The sequence below is a fragment of the Lissotriton vulgaris genome, chromosome 5 (genome assembly GCF_964263255.1).
Source record: "Lissotriton vulgaris chromosome 5, aLisVul1.2, whole genome shotgun sequence".
Taxonomy (NCBI): Eukaryota; Metazoa; Chordata; class Amphibia; order Caudata; family Salamandridae; genus Lissotriton; species Lissotriton vulgaris.
Window position 1 is genome coordinate 1,132,161,236 of NC_141693.1, and position 18,032 is coordinate 1,132,179,267.

Below are 18,032 nucleotides of genomic sequence, written 5' to 3' on the forward strand. Positions count from 1 at the left end.
AAAAAAATCCGGGACTGGCTGAAGAGACATGTCATGGTCTACGTTCGTTGTTTTTCCGCTGTCCTTTACCATGAAAGGACGACTTCCCAGAAGAATGTGGTCCATGTTGCTGGCGTTGCGGATATCAGGGTAGACTCTGGCCTGAAGAGTATGAAGACCTGTATTGGTAGTTTCCTCTAAAAGAGGACTGTCCTCTTCCTTTAGACTCACAAAAGGACTGGTTCTTGTACTGGAGAGTGCCCAAAGCTCTAGCAGTGTCCGTGTCCTTTTTTATATTCTGCAGCGCTTCATCAATTTTGGAGCCGAAGAGCAATTGGCCATCATAGGGCATATCCAATATTTTCGTTTGCACCTCGGGACGAAAAGAAGTTGCCCTCTGCCACCCTTGCCGTCGCAAGACTGCTGCTCCAGCCAGTTGGCAGAAACCTGTTGTAGCGATATCCATCGCACAGTCTATTATTTCAGATGCAGAGGCTTCCCCCTCTAGTAACATTTTATTTACCTCTTCTTTGGATGTATCAGGTAATTCTGAAGGATATGGGGCTATATCCGCCCATAATGGTCTATTGTAGTGTCCCAAAAGCGCTAAGGAATTGGCCGCCTTCACCATCATTGCAGACATGGAGGAGAGTCGCTTCCCAATGTTGTCTAACCTCCTGCCTTCCTTATCCGGAGGTGTCGATAACTTGGCAGGATTCCTGGAGTAGTTCTGGGCTGCCTGTCACCACTGAATCCGGTTTGGGGTGTCCTATCAAACAAGCCGGTGCAGTATCAGGTGCTCTATACTGCTTATCCAAGCGAGGTACCACCAGAGGTACGGAGGAAGGGTTCTGCATGACTTTAACAACCTCGTCCCACAAGTAATCAATAATGGGTATTGATCTAACTGATTTTTTGAGAGGTTCTTTAAAATCATACAAAAAGCAGTCTTGTTCTTGAGTGACCATTGATATTTTAAAATGTTGAGCAGCCCTCTCAACTAAGTTCTGGAACCCTCCAAAGTCACCTGGTGGTGAATCTGCGGGCGCAGGCACTGGAGACGCCAGAGAGGGAATGACAGTCATCCCAGTCATCATGCATAGAATGAGTATCTTGCAGTTCTTCTTCCTGCTGTTCTTACTCTTCAGAAGTTGAAGGATGTGGCAGATCAAACCACTCAGGCTGAACACTCAAAGGTTGAGGCTGTGGTCTCGGTGAAGGAGATACCATGGTAGGTGGAAGTGCAGGAGACTCTGGAAACCTCCGTTTGTAATCTTGAATGAGGTACCTTAAGTCAGTAACTAAAGAGGCTGGAAGGCAAACCATAGGAGGAGTGGCAGATGATATTCCTCCTCCTGTTCTTCATCCGAACTTTGACATTTTACATGAAGCTCCGAAGGGCTTGTAGCCGTTTGAAACATGTCTCCTTCATCTGAATCCTCCTCTTGAAGAAGACATGCTGGAAGCAGTGGTTGAACTCTGCTTGGAGATGTTAAAGCCGGCCTTCTTCGTGATCCTTAGGAGTACACATGTTGTTTGTAGGCCAGAATCCATCAGGTCGTCGATGGTGGAGCGTCGACGGGTGTCGTAGTTGGTGGAGTCATCGTCGACGAGGCCGCCGTCGACGGTGGAGACATCCCTGTCTTCAAAGATATCTTCGGAGACTGTGCGTTCGTCGACGGTGCCGACGTCTACATTTGCTTCGTCGTCGAGGTAGTTGCCGATCCAGTCGTTGGCGAGGCAAGCGTCGACAGGGTCTTCGACGGTGTTTTCTTGATGGCCATGATGACGTGGACGTAGAAACAGTAGTCATTGATGTAGATACAGGTGAAGCAGTAGACAGCTTTTCTCGACGCTGAAGTAGTCAACGATGCCGTCATCGAAACAGAATTTTTGAAGGTGTGAACTTCCTAAGATGAAACATTCACAGAAGTTGTCTTAGAGGGAACCTCTGCAGACTTCTTTAATGTCTTTTGAGGAGGAGCCGAAGGGCTAGGAGAAGCCACCTTTGGTCTCTTTAGAGAAGATTTTGAAGAGACTGAAGAATCTTCACTTTCCTCAGAAGATTCAAGGTGGTCTGTCTTTCAGCCTCTGGAGCCAAATTAAAAAGCGTCCCTCATGGTATTTGAGGGTTTTAGTGGCAAAGGTATGACATACCTTGCAGTCTTTAGAAGAATGGTCCGGATACAGACAATATAGGCAGTCTTTATGCTGGTCATCAACATGTAGCCTTTTCTTTCCACATGAACCACAGGATCTAAAAAGACCCTTTTTTGGTGTGTCAGCCATGATAATATCAGCAATCACAGAAGAAACAGGATAAAATATCCAAGAACACCGGAAACCAGTTGTGAAGAAAAAAATCTGAGCAGAGCTCAGAGGAGACTCCCTTAGCACAACGTGCAGTAGAACATCTGAGGGACTGAGGCTCCTTCCAGGAGGGTTCCAGAGGGAGGTGACAGCTGATTGGCTCTTTTCTAGAGTTTGGTCCTTTCTACAAAAGGACAGGGATAGGTTACTAATGTGAGGCCTTTAGACCCATTTATCTATAGGTCTATTGGACATTACTTTATTGATGTACCTGGGACTCCCATTCCGACGACGGAGAATGATTCAGGTATGTGAATCTATGAAAGACACCCCTAATACTGGTTAACCTCAAAACATTTTTTTTTCTTAAACAATAGTTGCAGTCCGGCAGTCTAATGTCGGAGCTTTAACAATCAGGACTCCCAAGTATTTGACTGATTTGAAAGGGAATTAGCAGTTTCGTTAGAGAAAAGCGATAGGACACCAGCTCTCCCGCTCAAATATTTATCACATTGTAAAACTTCCCTTTAATTTGGATTCATTTCAGTTTAAAACTAAAGAGCAATTTGGAGATTGTACCATGGTCTATCGGCAAATCTTTATTGCCTTGCAAGGCAATGAACCTTACGAGCTGTTCTGGAGTGCCCTATAGTCCTCCAATCACAGATATACAATAAAAAGGCAAGCAGGAGATGCACAATTTTTATCATGGTTATTCAAGGTAAGTACATCAAGTTTGTAGTGATTCCAGACATCACCCAGATTGTCCAAGATATGGCTCTGGATTGAACCAAAAGCGAACAGAAGCAATGCAAAGTTCCTGAAAACGTTATCCAGCATTGATTGCTAATATAAGGAGTCGTATACAGGAGGGATTGCGCCCAAAAAAAGCTTTTGGAGTGCTTTGAAATTCAGGCCTACTGGAGTAAGAGTAATCTCTGGTTCAGGATGGAAATTTGGAAAGCACATTTTTTTAATGCATGTCTCAATACTTTATTTTTTTAAACCTTAATTTTTCAGTTTGAAAAAACAATTGACAGCAGTACGGGTAACACTATACACAGTACATGGCAGTTCATGACGGGAGGCACGAACTTTCAAACAAAGAAGGCTCGGGAGACCCATCTCCAGCACTCCATGTTGCCTGGCTACACACCAATCTTGCGCAGGTCACAATACTTGGCCCAGATAGTCTACCTACAGAGCTCACATTGTCCATCTGGTGCAAGTGTAAGCATTGACAGCTGTAACGTGCACAGCAGTCTACAATGTGCGTGGCTTTCTATACTTTTGTGGAATATTTTTCAATATCCGAATATGCAAACATTTACACAAATCAGAGCACAAGTATTCATACATTTTTAGGAATATGCTAAAAGATCTCTTAAAGAATTGGTTTCTTTTTCCCATTTCACAGTTGTTAAGATTACATCTAGAATGTTATGCATTGCAAGGTTTAATTAAAATGAATAAACTTTGTACCCACCCCTTCCCATGCAGTTGTCAGAAGCCACCCACCCTGAGATCCCTTGTTTTTCAGGCTCTATTTTACACATGGGTAATATTGTTAGTACCCATTTCCCTATATCAGAGGACTCTGATGTTTGGTGCACTTACCTATTTGGATCCGGAGTCCCCTGGATCTCACCCTCCCACTGCAGCCTCGAAACTCACTACGGCTTCCATCCATGTTGTCAGATCCTCTTCTGCGTTTTCATCTACCCTACTTCCTCGTAGCCTAACTTCCTCTGCTATTGCCCATTCTTTGGTACAAAAGGGGGTGGTGATGGACGGAGCATATGAATCAATCAAACACTCACACCCAGTCAAAAGATCTGGGTTTAATCCATCACCGTTCTTTAGCCCACTCTGCCACCCCAATTCAGACATGGCTATATGCAAATCAGTCTGACCCTGTGCCTCATGGGAACAGTCCAGCCCGAACTGCCAAGCCATGTCTTCCCAGGACCGGAAACAAGCTTCCGAGGACCGGTTTCTGGCATTCCAGCAGTCTTCAGCCCGGCTTGATTGAATCCAGTGGCAAAGTGAGCAAGGGACTCACGTCTGAGCATACCCTGCCACACTTATGGCGGCCAAAAGCAGTACGAAAGGGGGTGGTGATGGACGGAGCATCTGAATCAAACACTCACACCCAGTCAAAAGATCTGAGTTTAATCATCCATCACAGTTCTTTAGCCCACTCTGCCACCCCAGTTCAGACATGGCTATATGCAAATCAGTCTGACCCTGCGCCTCATGGGAACAGTCCAGCCCGAACTGCTAAGCCAGGTCTTCCCTGGACCGGAAACAAGCTTCCGAGGACCGGTTTCTGGCATTCTTTGACATCTTTCACCCAGCTTTTCTTATTGGGGCCTGTAGTGCCCATCCACACTATGGCTAATTGTCTTTTTGCCAGTAGTAGTGCCAATTGTACGAATCTCCACTGCATTTTTCCGCCCGTGCATTGTTTAAGTATCCCCAGCAAACATGTGGTAGGTTCTAGCCTCCGCGTAATGCTTCCTATAGTGTTTCAAACACTTGGCTCCAATAAGCGTGGACCGTACCAAGTAAAGTGTATGAAGGATGCCAGGGTAGCGTTACATCTGGGGCAGGTGTCTGGTTTTGTATGTTTATGCGGTGTAGCCAAACCCAAGTTGCAAATGTGTGGTGCAAGTAATTAAAGTGGACCAGTTTAAACCGCACATTACAGGAGGCCTTCACCAGTGTTCAGGCCTCCTTCCATCTTGTGTCTGTTATCGGCATACCTAAACCCTCCTCCTTGCTTGCGACTGTTCTGGGCATATCCGTAATCATGGGTTTGCATAGTTGGGATATCAAGTGTCTTTCCCCTCCAAGCTCCAACAGTGCCCTGAAGAGTCTGGAGCTTGCGGGCATGTAGGCCCAATGTCCCGAACTGTGTTACTGATGCTCGCATAAAAAGGAATTGTCCCTTCCCCAACCCAAAGTTTTCCTGTGCCATCTCGAAAGTGATCAATGTATCGCTGGGGAATGGGCCTGCTAAGGTCATGCATTCCCCATCTTTCCAACCAGCGACATCCACCTCTGATGTTAGGTGCAGGACTGTTGGAAGGTCCTAGAACACAAAGTCTTGCAAAGGGGACGCGGTTGAGGACCCCCAACTGCTCTTTTCCACAGCTTTGCTGGGTGTCTGATCAAATATTGATCTACTGTGTCCCCTCGCAGCTCCATGCAGCTGTTGAGGTAGAGTTCTTTCTCTTGTGTGGTCTACCAGGAGGTCTCTCGCAGTTATTCTCTTCGGTCAGCCAACGTGTTGCGTGCTGTAGCTGTGACGCCATGTAATACAATTCCAAGTTAGGTAGTGCGAAACCCCCCCTCTTCCATTGGTACCTGCAGTGTCTCTGCTTACTTTGTTCCTGCCTTCCGCCCACACCAATTTTAATACCAAGGAGTGAAGGCTTTTGAACATGGACCTCAGTAGTGTGTTTATTGAAAGCTGAAAGGCGCAAAGGCATCTTGGTAGGAACACCATTTTGGCCACCGCTCCATGCCCCTTGAGGGATAAGGGGAGAGTTTTCCACAAGGAGACATAGTGAGCCAACACCACCTTCACCTGATCTAGGTTATATTGCTTTCGTTTTTCTGTGGTATGGACGATCACAACTCCCACGTATCTGAATTGATCTGTCTCCCAGCACAGAGGCATAGATGAGAGCACAATGGGGTCCCGAATCTGCAGGGCACCCAGAGGGTAAATCAGGGATTTAGTCAAGTTGATTCGTAGTCCGGAAACTTATCTAAAGGCCTCAAAATATTTCAACAGTCATGGGAGGGAGATTGCCGGTGTTGTCAGATAAAATAAAGTGTCATCAGCATATTAAGGAAAGCAGGTGTTCCCCGTCCCAGACCCATAAGCCAAAGTGTCCTATGTCTCTAATTCTGACGGCCAAGGGTTCCAGCGCCAGAGCTAATAAAGGCTATAATGGGTACCCTGCATGGTGACCCTCTGGATCTCAAAGAGATCCAATATCACCTTCCCTTCCCGCACTTTTGCAGAGGGTTCGGAGTAGATCAGGCACACCCAGGACCAGAATGGGGGTTCAAACCCAACCCTCCCAAAACCGCCTGAAGGAAGTACCAATTTACTGCGTCAAATGCCTTAGCTAGATCAATGGACACCAAGGCAAGATCCTGCTCACTGTACTCCACTTTATTGATCATGTGCATGAGCCACCCAAGATTCATCGTGGTGTTCCTACAGGGTATGGACCCAAATTGGTCAGCATGATCTCCGGTCCCAGTCTTTGGCCAAAGTATTGCAGATAATTTTACTGTCTATATTTATCATCATGATTGGGCGGTAGGAGGCCGGATCAGAAAGCTCCACACTTTGTTTTGGGATTAACGTTATTATAGCCTCAAGAAAAGAAAGGGGGGAGCATCTTTTTTTCCAATGCCTCAGCATACACTTCCTGTAGGCGGGGACCACCACCGCTGAAAATGTTTGATAAAACTCAGCAGTGAACCAGTCCCCTGGCGCTTTTCCGAGAGAGATTTAATAGCAGACTTTCTTGTCCATGGACAGTGGGTCGTCTAGAGTTGTTCTCCCTTCCTCCCTCAATTGCAGGAGCTGCAAATCACCTAGGTACTCCTCGTATGCCCTTTCGAGATGCCCCCTGAACACCTCTACTGTATCGGTCTGGGTGCACGCCTCTCCACTGGGGTTCACAAGGTAGAGTGCCTACATATTGGGCAATTCCTGCCTAAGGATCCAAGCTAAGAGTGTTACTGATGTATCTCCCTGCCGGTGTTGCAGTTGACGGTATTATGTTAGTGTGTATTTCTCTAACCTGTCACGTGCATCCATAACTTGTCCCCGTAATTCCGTTTTGGTGTCCTGCCGTTCCTCTCCCGCTCTTACTTCCCTCTGCAGGGCAGCCAAATCACGTTCCATCCCTAGGAGTGTCTCCTGAAGGGTGCATCGCACTCCACATGGGAGGCTCACACACCTTCCCCTCAGGACCACTTTGAGGGCTTTCCATCCTACTACTCGGCTTCCCACCACGGTCCAGTTTAGATCAATGTAATCCCCCAGGGTCTTCTCCAGTTTCTTTGCCTACCTGGTCTTGTAGTATCTCCAAGGGGAGTCTCCAGGAATAAAGGGTCTGGGGCCTCCTCCCCCACCAGAACTCGCGTCACCTGTGTATGATCTGACAAAATATCTTGGCAAGTGCGGTGTCTCTTGTATTTCAGTGCTGTTTGATATGGTGCCAAGATCCTATCTAGTCTACTATACGTTCCATGTGTATTCCTGTTTCCCTGGGTTTGTCTCCCGCCAAACATCTCCAAACCTCAGCTGTTTAGTCACTTCTGCCAAGCTAGCGGTCATTCTTAGTTTAGTCAGCTGTCTGGGGTGGCGGACCAGTCCTCCACCAATCACACAGTTAAGGTTTCCCACCCAAGTCATCCACCCCCACTACAGGGGACAGTATATCTCTCAATGTGGCATAGAAGACCGGATCATCCACCGTGGGACCACAAGAATTCAGGATTGCCACCTCCCGTTCATCTTACATGCCTTGCACTATAGTATGCATTTACCCTCAACGACTGCCTCCATATACTTCAGTGCAAAGATAACTCCTGGGGCCACCCACATCAAGACCCTCCCCCAGAAGGATGAATAAGTGGCATTATGTCTGTCCTCTTCATTCCACTCCCCCCCCCCCCCCCCCCCGAGTTTTACAGCTTCGGTGTTAAGTGTCTACTGGAGACATGCTATACTAGTGGTATGTCATTTGAGGAGTGACAGGACCCTATATCCCTTTTTTTGCAGTGCCAAGCCCCTGTACGTGCCAAGTAGTACATTTATATTTGTTAGAGATCTCCATTTTGGTTTGCGGCCGACCTCTCTCCCACGCACAATCCCAGGCAAAGTGATGGCTACTTCCCTTCAATACCCGCCCAAAAACCAACTGGATGTAACTAAGTAACATAGAACACCCCCCTTCCCCCCCCCCCCCCTACCACAGACAACCATAGCAACAACATCTATCTACGGTGGTCCACCTACTGCTGTATGAATACCGACAATGTCCTTGCTGGCCCACCGTGAACCAACAAACAAGGAGTATCACCTCTTAATATGCCCCCATAATTCAACCAGACGGTCTCATTTTGCACAGACCCAACCACCACTCCTCCGCCCAGTGTTTTCAGCAGTAGGGCTTAGGGACCTTGAGGCTGGGTCCCACTGGACGTTTCTGGTGGCCAGGGACTCCCCAGCTCCCCCCCTCGTCTACAGGGCCTATATGCTTGTCAGTCTATGTGGAGGCTGTCTGGGGCCGGTATATTGCATGACGGTATTGTTCACCTGGAACAGAGCTGCTCTGTCTTTGCCCATCCACGGGGTCCGCCTACTGCTGCTCCAGATAACGCCACTCTCCAGTCCGCTGCTTCTCGTCCTCTTGTGGCCCTGGCTGACGCCAGGCTGCACCCCTGACCTCTGTCATCCGCAGGCTGAAGTTCCCAGCCCACTGCCATCCATCGCAGAGGGCCCCAGCAAGTCTGTGCAGAATATTTGGGAAGGGGAGGGGTGGGGGGGGGGGGGGTGGGGGGGGGGAAGAGGTCGCTTCCCGCAGTACCTCTTCCCCAGTCTCACTGTTCTCATGTATGCCGACTCGGGCCATCCTTGTCTCTCCGTTGTTTCAAGGACTGCCCGTCTGGGCACTCGCAGCATTGCGGGCCACTGATTGTGTGTTGGGCCGGAAGAAGCCAAAGGTTCAGATTCCTCCCAGAGCAGCAAACCCCCTCGATCAGTCCACTGGTGTCCCTTATGGTGTTCCCACCTGCTGTATCGGATTGTGGAGGTCAAGAGCTCATTGTAGGACAGCATTTTTTAGGATATCAAGGGTTTTAGGGAATTGGTCGGGGAAGTGCTCGCCCCGGGAATCTGATAATTAGGTAGAAGCTAGAGTTTAATTTATTGTCTATGGCCTAGTGAAGGCCTGCACTAGCTTGGTGGTGTAGGGGATGTAGGAAAAGGGATGGTTGATGTTTTGGGAAAGGGAAACAATTATCACCCATCACTCGGAGATACATTGGTTGCCTAAATGAGAGACTGGAATGTGCCGTCAGTGTTTTTTCTATATTCAGGCAGAAAGAATTATTATTTAGCATCATATCCATTATTTTTATCTAGAACTTGTTGAAATAGAGAAAAATAAGGAGTGTTTGCTGGAGATAGTCCTGGTTGTCTGTTTGCACAGCTGGTCTGAACACCTAGTGAATGCTCTCAGAGGCTGGTACCCCCCAAGGATCAGGTACCCTAAAAATGTACAAGATGTATGAAAATTTATAATTATTAGGGAGGTCTATCAGTTTATCGTCTGCTGAATGTACAGCACAGAAGTCCTTCCTGAGTCTTTAGAATGTGTGCAAAGTAGTCGGTTAGCAGAGTTCATGAGAAAAAAACAACAAATAAACCACACACAGAATAAGAACAATTGTTACTTACCTGTAAACAGGTGGTTCTCCAGTATTGGTGTCTTTCATAGATTCAAATGCTTGAATATTCCCCGTCGAAGTGGGAGTCCCACGGTACATAAAATAACAATAAATGCTAAAAAAAAAAATATATATATATATATATGTATGAACATAACATAAGAAAAAGTTTGAAGTAAATACATAACAACCTCTAAAACAATTCCTCCATAGGAATGCATGATAGAGGAAGAAAAACACTTGTAACATATCATTGTCATTAGGTTAGTCCAAACTACAGCCAATCAGGCGCCAGCACATTCTCCTCAGAAGCTCAAGCCCTCAGATTTTCGTAGCACCAAAGTGACCCAGAGTGCATGAGGAGATGAGCGCCTCTGAGGGGAGGAGGGTGGGTCGCATGTGAATCTGTGAAAGACACCAATACTGGAGAACCACCTGTTTACAGGTAAGTAACAATTGTTCTTCTCCAGTATTAGGGGTGTCTTTCATAGATTAACATGCATGAATAGAGAGCAGTAACCTCCAATGAGATTGCTAAGCACAGCATGGAAATGCACGAAGACAGTAGTAATACAGTCATGGAAGCTGAAAAAGCAATCTTTGTAAAAATATATATAAAGGAGGAGGGAACAGAGGCTCACCTTATTTGAAAAGATGACGAAGTAATGCCTGTCCCACTGCCGTATCCGCCTCCTTGATGGCGTCCAAGCAGTAACGCTTGGTGAAGGTGTGCCTGCTGGACCATGTCGCTGCACGGCAGATCTGATGAAGTGGCACACCAGCAAACAGCGCGGTGGATAAAGACATAGTCCTCGTAGAATGAGCCCTCACCGAAGACTGCCAAGGCTTGCCAGCCTGTTGACGGCAGAAGGCAATGGCCGAAGAAATCCAACGGGCAATCATTGGTTTGGTAACGGGATGCCCCCGACGCAGTCATCCATAAGCAATGAACAGTTGGTCGGACCTGCGGAAGGAGGCAGTTCTGCTAATGTAAAATTTAAGGCATCGTTTGATGTCCAAGGAATGCAATCGCTGCTCAGCAGGAGACTTTGGATCAGCGAAGAAAGTTTTCAAGAACACAGGTTCATTTAGATGAAAGTCCGCAGGCACCTTGGGTAGGAAAGATGGGTTGGTGCGAAGCACCACGCAGTCAGATTTGAATTGAAGATAAGGCGGTTTGATAGAAAAGGCGTGGAGGTCACTCACACAACGAGATGAGGTCAGAGCAAGAAGAAGTGCAACCTTCCAGGTGAGGAACTTAATGTCCGCCCTATGGATGGGCACAAATGGTGAGTTTATAAGTTGCGACAGAACAACATTGAGATGCCACGGTGGAGGAGGGCGCCGAATAGGCGGGAACTTCCGGAAAAGCCCTTTGAAAGTAGCATGCGAGAGTCCAGATTGAGCGAGACTCAAAAAGAACAGAAGAAGCTGCTGCGGAGTAAAGTGGATTGGATGGATATTTGCTGCCATGCACCAATGACAAAATCTCTTCCACTTGAGTTTTTAAGTTTTGATGGTAGACGGAGCCCTAGCCTGAGCGAGGATCTCTCTGCAGTCTTGCGAGATATTTAAGTTTGCGAACTCAAGGTGCTCAGGTTCCATGCCGACAATTGTAGAGTGTATGGATCCGGATGGCAAACCTGGCCCCTGTCCATCGTCAGGAGGTCTGGACGAGGATGGAGAGGAATGGGCTCGCACTGGGACAGCAGGAGCAACTCCGAGAACCACGCCTGTCTGGGCCATCGAGGGGCGATTATTAGAATGTGGCAGGGCTGCCTCCGCATCTTCCACAGCACCCGCGGTACTAACGGGATCGGCGGAAAGGCGTAAGGCAATAGATCGCACCAGTCAATCAAAAGGGCATTCCGACACGATCTGAGGTGGGGATGCCAACTTGCGTAAGGCGGGCATTTCCGATTCTCTGGTGTCGCAAAGAAGTCTAGAGATGGGCGACCCCATCGATGAAACACAAGATCCAGAGTCGGCTGATGCAGCTCCCAATTGTGTGTCGACGATGTGGACCTGCTGAGGGAGTCTGCCAGAATGTTTGAAACGCCCAGCAGGTGAACCACCGTCGAGGGTATCTGATGACGTAGAGCCCAATCCCAAATCGACTGAGCCAGTCGAGACAAGCGTTGAGACTTGGTCCCTCCCCGCTTGTTCACATAGTGCATGCTGGTGGTATTGTCCGTTTGAATAAGCACTGACTCCCCTTGAATTACAGGAAGAAACTACTTGAGTTCCAGAAAGATCGCCATCAACTCTAGTCTGATGATATGCCAAGAGCGTTGGGGTGGACACCATTTGCCCTTGATGGAAAGACCTTGAAGAGGAGCACCCCAGCCATCCAGAGAGGCGTCCATTGTGAGCGTGAGATCTGGCGCGTTGACGAGGAAGGATGTTCCAGTCGCCAGGTTGGTCGACTGTGCCCACCAGCAGAGGCCCTTTCTCATGCGAGCTGTAACGGCCACTTGGTCGTTGAAAGATCCGGAGACCTGACGCCACTGTACGTCCAGTTCCTCTTGAATGAGACGGGTCTGCAGTCTGGGATCAGTGCAATACAAGATGATGCCATCCCCAGAAATGACTTTAACGTCCGGACAGAAATACTGCCTTGATCAAATGACACTAGGCGGAGGATTTTCTGTTGTCGTTCGTTTGAGACGAACGCCTTTGAAAGCATAGTGTCCAAGATGGCTCCCAAGAAAGTCCTGGTTTGTGCTGGTGCAAACTGACTTGTCGACATTGATGGCCAAGCCGAGGGATTGAAACACATTTTGACAAAGACGAGTGTCTTGGATCAGTTGATGACGTGATTGAGATTTGAGGAGGCAATAGTCCCAAGTATGGAAAAATTTGGACGCCTCGGAGGCGTAGGTGAGCCACCACAGGAGCCAACACCTTCGTGAACACACGAGGGGCAGAGCGGAGTCCGAAAGGCAACATCTTGAACTGATAATGTGTCGGCCCCACCTTGAAGCACAGGTATTTGCGATGCTGTTGGAGAATTGGGACAAAAGTATGTGTCTTGAAGGTCTATGGTGGTCATGAAATCCCCACTGGCCAGAAGACTCAGGATCTCCAGTAGTGTCAACAGGCGGAAAAATTGACTCTTAAGGTATCTGTTGAGAGCCCTCAAATCAGAATTGGACGCCAATCTCCCGTCTTCTTGAGTACGAGGAAGAAACAAGAGTAAAAACTCTCCTCTCAGACACTGGAACCACTTCGACTGCACCTTTCTGAACAAGAAGACGGACTTGATGGTAAAGCTCCTCGAGATGGGGAGGAGGCGGGCCAGACGGTGGGGTATGTGGAGGAATCTTGACGAACTCGAAGGTATGACCCTTCATCACAATGTCCAAAACCCAATGGTCCGAGGTGATTGAGGACCACTGAGAATAAAACAGAGATTCGACCTCCAACACTTTGGGGATGACAAAAGTCATTGGCGTTTGGGGGTGGATCCCCGATAGGATGACTTTCCCCTATAATGCTTTGAGGACTGCTGTTGATTGGAAGAGTAACGTTGGTTGCTAAGATTGTAGGAGCAATATTCAGATTGTCCTCCTCGAAAAGTGGAAGAAGTGCCGCGTCCACCCCGAAATGGTGGTTTCCGAAATTGCAAAGTGCCCAGTTATTTAGCCGCATCAGTGTCCTTCTTAATGGACTCCAAAGCTTTGTCAATGTGGTATCCAAACAGCGATTCACCATCATAAGGCATATCAAGGATCTTGGATTGAACCTACTGCCGGAAGGAGGTGGACTTCAACCAACCCTGGCGTCGTAAGGCAGCCGCACTAGCAAGCTGGCGGAAACCAGTGCCCGCAATATAGACTGCCCAGGCAATCTTGTCCGTCTTGTCTCTTTGTCTGTCCTGGATGAGTTGCAGAGCGTCCGCCTTGGAAGCGTCCAGGAAAAGGTTGACTAGGGCAGATATGTCCGACCCCATCTGCCGGTCGTAGCGGCCCAAGATGGCTAAGGCATTCGCCGCCCGTACTGTAGTGGAAGCCATGGTGGAGAATTTTCGTCCAATGGCGTCTAGGCGCCGACCTTCTCTATCTGGATGTGCAGTGATTGGAGACGCTGGATTATGGGCCCGACGCGGTGCTGCTTGAGTTACAACAGAGTCCGGCTTAGGGTGAGAGACCAGGCATGCTGGTGAACCAGTTGGGGTCTTACATTTCTTCTCAAGGCGCGGTACTTGGGCAGGTAATGAATTTGGAGCCTGCATGAGCTTAACTCCCTCCTTCCATATAAAATCGATAATTGGAATCGTGTGGACTTGTTTGAAAGGCTGATTTTTTAAATCGTACAGGAAACAGTCCTCCGCTCTGTGTCCTTGGCAATTTAAAGCGCTGAGCCGCTCGATCCATCAACAGATGAAAACTGGCAATATCGACTGGAGGGGAATCTTAAGATTCTCCTGGTTGAGTGGAGGGCGTCTGCATTTGGTAGTTGTCCCACTCTGCCATGCCGGTTGAGGCATCATCATTATCCGTGTCATCGTGGACCTCTCCGTCCTCCTGTTCTGGAACCGCCTCATCATCCGCATCCTGTGGATACACAGTAGTGTGAATCTTGACCGACGTTTGAACCTGGGGTGAAGGAGTCGATGGCAAAGGTGGCGGAACAGTTGGCGGAGCTGTCGCGGTCGCAGCAGGTAACGGTCTAGGAGTACCTTGTGGCGTTGGTGGAAAACGCCGGTTGTAGTAGTCCAGCATATGCTAGAGATTTGAAATCAAAGACAAAGGCAAAGTAGCCATTGGAACTTGGACGAACTGTTCCTCAGTATGAGACTCCGGGTCACTGCCTTAGTCATCACTGCCGGAATCTTGACATTTGATGATGAGATGAGATGGACTGTGGGCCGCCCCGAAAGTGTCATCCAGATCATTACCAGAGTCAGAGTCCGGCTCAGAGGTAGTGGCAAACATAGGTGAAGGAGGCTGCAGATCAGGAGCAGACAGCTGGTGGCATGGCAGTGGACGGCGATGGTGTGACGGATTGGTGCCAACGGATGCAGAAACTGAAGTAGATAAAGTCACAAGAGGCAACGAGGCAAAAGAAGATGGTGCCACCGTCGACTGCGTCGTAAACGTTATCTTAGACAGTGCTGAAATGGCAGTCGATGAAAATGACTTCGATAAATCCAGCATCAATGGTAGGCTCGTCGAAGCAGCCATCGCCGACGGAGGTTTCTTAGATGGCAAAGCAGCCGACGAAGTAGTCGACGCAGTAGACACCCCTGTAGACGGAGCCCTCGTCGACTAAGCTTTAGTCGACGGAGCCTTCATCGACAGAGTCTTCGTTGACGACGAAGACTTTGTGATAGATTTAGTCGACGAGGTTGGTTTCTTAGTCGACGAGGTGATAGGAATAGTCGACGAGACAGTCTGAAAGGCCAAAGAAACTCTCGATGTAGAGGCAGTCGTCGACGAGCTAAAAGCTGACGTCGTCGTCAGTGTCGTAGTCGACGATGTATATACTGCAGATCTCGTCGTCGGAATGCTCGTAGACACTCCCGTCGACGACGAAGCATGTTTAGGTGTTGAAACACGCTGTGAGGCAGCAGAAGACGCCTGATAGCCAGGTCTCGTGGGCGCAGCAGTAGTAGGAGGAGCTGGTGGGGACACCACAGAGGCCAAAGGCAGGGCCAGTTTCTTCTTTTTTAGAAAAGGAAAAGGCATATCTTGCACACTACCACGCTTAGGGGCTGAAGAGGAGGGTCCAGATTGAAAACTCTCTGCATCAGACAGAGCAGAATCCTGGTCTTTAAGACGTTGGTGCCAAAGGAGGAGACGACCCTCCCTGTCCTTTAGAGTCTTGTTAGAAAAGGTTCTACAAAACATGCAGCTGCCAACTTCATGCTCAGGGTAGAGACAATAAATACATTTTTTGTGGGGGTCCTCTTTAAAAAGACGCAACTTCCCACAAGAAGAGCAAGGTCGGAATAAAGACTTCTTACTTGGCATGATAAAAGTTCAGGAAACAAGAAGCAGTTGAGGAAAAAACTGAGCAGAGCTCAGGGAGACTCCCTTCACACGACGTGCGATAGAAAATCTGAGGGCTTGAGCTTCTAAGGAGAAGGTTCTAGAGGGTGCTGGCGCCTGATTGCCTGTAGTTTGGACTAACATAATGACATGTTGTGTTACAAGTGTTTTTCTTCCTCCAACATGCATTCCTATGGAGGAATTGTTTTAGAGGTTCAGTTATGTATTTACTTCTAATTTTTTCTTATGTTATGTTCTCACACATATTATATATATATATATATATATATATATATATATATATATATATATATATATATATATATATATATATATATATATTTTTTTTTTAGCATTTGCTATTTTATGTACCGTGGGACTCCCACTTCGACGACGGGGAATATTCAAGCATGTGAATCTATCAAAACACCCCTAATACTGGAGAAACCATATGAACCCGTCCTATTAACTAGCTGTCAATACATTCATTGGTGGTCATTCAGTTTCCGGCTCGTTTTGTTCTCATGTACACAGCATAACACCAGAGGCACTTATGCCACATCAGATTTTCTGATATCTATCCGAGACGTTTTTATAAACTATTCTGAATACAACATATAAAGTCAAAGGTTATCCTGAAATAGAACATGATTTCCGCCCTCCTGGATCTACAGGGACAAATCTGCCTTTATGGGATACCTTAACACAACAGTAGTGAATGCTTACGTGGTATCCAGGTACAGAGTGTGTATTTTGCGACCGATCAAGGCAGGGTATTGCTCCATGGAGGCATCGGCCCTGAAGTCGCCAGTGTGCAGGATGGCCGTCCCATTAGGAAGACAGAAAAGCAGTAACACAGCACCTGGACAACTGACAAAAGGGAAATGTGAATTTAGTAAACGGTCACTCGCAGAACACATGTGGCACACAAATTGCAGGTGGAGATATAAACATCTTTAAACTGTACATTTGTATACTCATTAAACTTTTTAGGTGATCACAGTCTACCTAGCCCCATTTGTGGATATTCAGCTATTTTAAGCTTCAAAAGATTGGAAGCACAAGCTATGTCTACATTAGTGTTGGACACCTGCAGATTTATTAAAGATGAATTGATGCCACCACTCCCTTCCCACGGGACACCTATTTCCTCTGGGGTTTTCGGTTCTGTGAATTGTAGTCTAAAGTTTGTTTGTGGCCTCCAATTCAAATCTCATTCATACATGTGTTTTACTGTATTAACAGTCATTTTGGAGGATTTTAACATGCATTCTGTCACAAGTGGACTCCATCACTACCCACTCAGCAAACAATACATTCAATCTCAGATTTGCCTCCAGCAACTTGGTCTCAATTCCATTTCCGTTTCCTCTAACTTGGTCAGGTCACTGGACCCCATCCATCTGCAATTCATACCCGTTCTCAACCTGGATCACACTGTTAAATAGGCGGAGCGGTATACAAAAAAGGGGCTAGAATGGGGAGGGGTATAGAGTTAAAGCCTTAAACTTAAAATGAAGGGCACATTTCAGGCCCTGGCTTTCTTAGAAGTTAGGATTGGTCAGCAACTAGCCCTTTGCCTCCTTGATTACTTTACATTATTTACACAAAAAAAAAGGGTTCTGGTTTTAATTTTTTGACAACAGAAATGTACATCCAGGTTATTCTTTTTTTTAGAGCTTTGTTTTTGCTAAAATATTCTGGCATACGTAAAAACACAAAGATTCACCAATGAGATGAGGATATACAACTCTGCTTCAGACATCCAACGCCTCAAACACTGCTTGCACATTATTCAGGCACGGATGTACAGTGCATACCTGAAGCTCAACCAAACCAAGACAAAATTCTTATTTGCCAACAACAAACAAGATACAGTCAAACCTGCTGCAATGACATGAACCTGGACAGCTTTGAAGCTCAACTCTCACCCAATGCCAGGTTACTTGGATTCTCCCTGGACACCAGCCTCATGGAACACAATGCCAAAAAGAAACACCACAAAAACTGCTGGGTACCGGTTTTCTCTTCTAAAGAAAAAAATAACTTTCTCCAGAAAGTGACTTGAGAATTGCAGTTCAAGCTTCCTAATCTCATATCTGAACCCTGGTAATAATCTACTCCATGGTCTCCTAGACTTCACACTTGCATACCTTCGGGTATCCTGTACACGGTTGCATGCTTTACCCAGGGCCTGAAGAAATATGATCACATCACTCCTATCCTAATGAAACTCCATTGCCACCCCTTACCACCCTGCATAAT

At 47.2% G+C, this 18,032-nt stretch overlaps 1 protein-coding gene across 1 annotated transcript in view; it reads right to left on the bottom strand.

The window, feature by feature from the left end:
* Nucleotides 1–18,032, bottom strand: part of DCLRE1A (DNA cross-link repair 1A) — a 139,888-nt gene that overhangs the window by 12,475 nt on the left and 109,381 nt on the right. The window contains exon 5 of the mRNA XM_086922863.1: nucleotides 16,494–16,637. Within this exon, the coding sequence (XP_086778989.1) occupies nucleotides 16,494–16,637 (144 nt within the window). The remainder of the gene's footprint in view (nucleotides 1–16,493; nucleotides 16,638–18,032) is intronic.